The following is a 1,116-nucleotide window of genomic DNA, read 5'->3' as shown; positions in this document are numbered from 1 at the left end:
TTCCCAAAATCCCCCTTTTTCCCCCCATTTCTGGCTCACCAGCCGTCCACGTGGCCCTTGAGCAGCTCGGCCACGCCGAAGCTCATGGCGCCCATGAAGTCGTTGCGCGACGTCCGGTCCCAGTCCCAGACCTCGACCGAGAGGCGCCGCTCCGAGTCCCCGGGGCGGAGAGTGCTGGAAAATCCGGGAATTTGGGGAAATCCGGGAATTTGGGGAATAGCCAGGAAAATACCCGGGAAAAATCCAGGAATTTCTGTGAATTTCCCGCCATTTTTCGCGATTTTCCCAATTTTTTTCCTGAATTTTTACCATTTTTTCTCCAATTTTTCCCCAATTTTTCCCATTTTTTCTTCCCAATTTTCCCCGTTTTCCCCCAAATTTTTCCCCGTTTTTCCCCCAATTTTTCCCATTTTTTTCCCAATTTTCCCCGTTTTTCCCCAAATTTTTCCCATTTTTTCCCCAAAATTTTCTCAAATTTTTCCCATTTTTTTCCCCAATTTTTACTTTTTTTCCCTTAATTTTTCTTGGTTTTTCCCCAATTTTTCCCACTTTTTTTCCCCAATTTTCCCCCTGATTTTTTCCCCAATTTTCCCCCGATTTTCCCCCAATTTTCCCCGATTTTTCCCCCAATTTTCCCCGATTTTTCCCCGATTTTCCCCCGATTTTTCCCCAATTTTCCCCCAATTTTTTCTCAATTTTTCCCCCTCTTTTTTCCCCTTATTTCCCCCGTTTTTTCCCGTTTTCCCGGTTTTTCTCACAAGAGGAAGGCCTCGTTCCACACCGGGTTCAGCGTCGCCTTCACCGTCCGCGTTTTCTGCTTGGAGACGTTTTTGGGGTCCGGGATCAGCTTCAGCTTCACGTAGGGATCCGAGAGCCCGTTGGGATCCATCGGGATCAGGTTCCGGGCTTCCCCCACTGGGAGATTTGGGGCAAAAATGGGAAAAAACGGTGAAAAAATGAGGAAAATCGGTGAAAAAATGGCGAAAATACGGCGAAAAATGCTGAAAAAATGAGGAAAAAATGGAAATTTTTGGGGGATTTGGGATTTGGGATCTGAGGGATTTTGGGATCTGGATCTGGGATATTTTTATTGGAAAATTTGGGGGAAAAAGTGGG

General features: G+C 46.2%; 1 protein-coding gene across 1 annotated transcript; it reads right to left on the bottom strand.

Moving 5' to 3' along the window:
- Positions 1–39: 39 nt before the first annotated feature.
- LOC121360143 (protein kinase C gamma type-like) lies at positions 40–915 on the bottom strand (the record flags this gene model as incomplete). Its single annotated transcript, XM_041479673.1, has 2 exons — positions 40–174; positions 759–915. Coding segments are annotated over 2 exons (292 nt in total), but the record flags the coding sequence as incomplete, so codon positions are not given.
- Positions 916–1,116: the final 201 nt, after the last annotated feature.

Source organism: Pyrgilauda ruficollis, unplaced genomic scaffold (assembly GCF_017590135.1).
Source record: "Pyrgilauda ruficollis isolate IOZ18807 unplaced genomic scaffold, ASM1759013v1 scaffold4958, whole genome shotgun sequence".
NCBI classification, from domain to species: Eukaryota; Metazoa; Chordata; class Aves; order Passeriformes; family Passeridae; genus Pyrgilauda; species Pyrgilauda ruficollis.
This window is presented reverse-complemented; position numbering and strand designations above follow the sequence as displayed.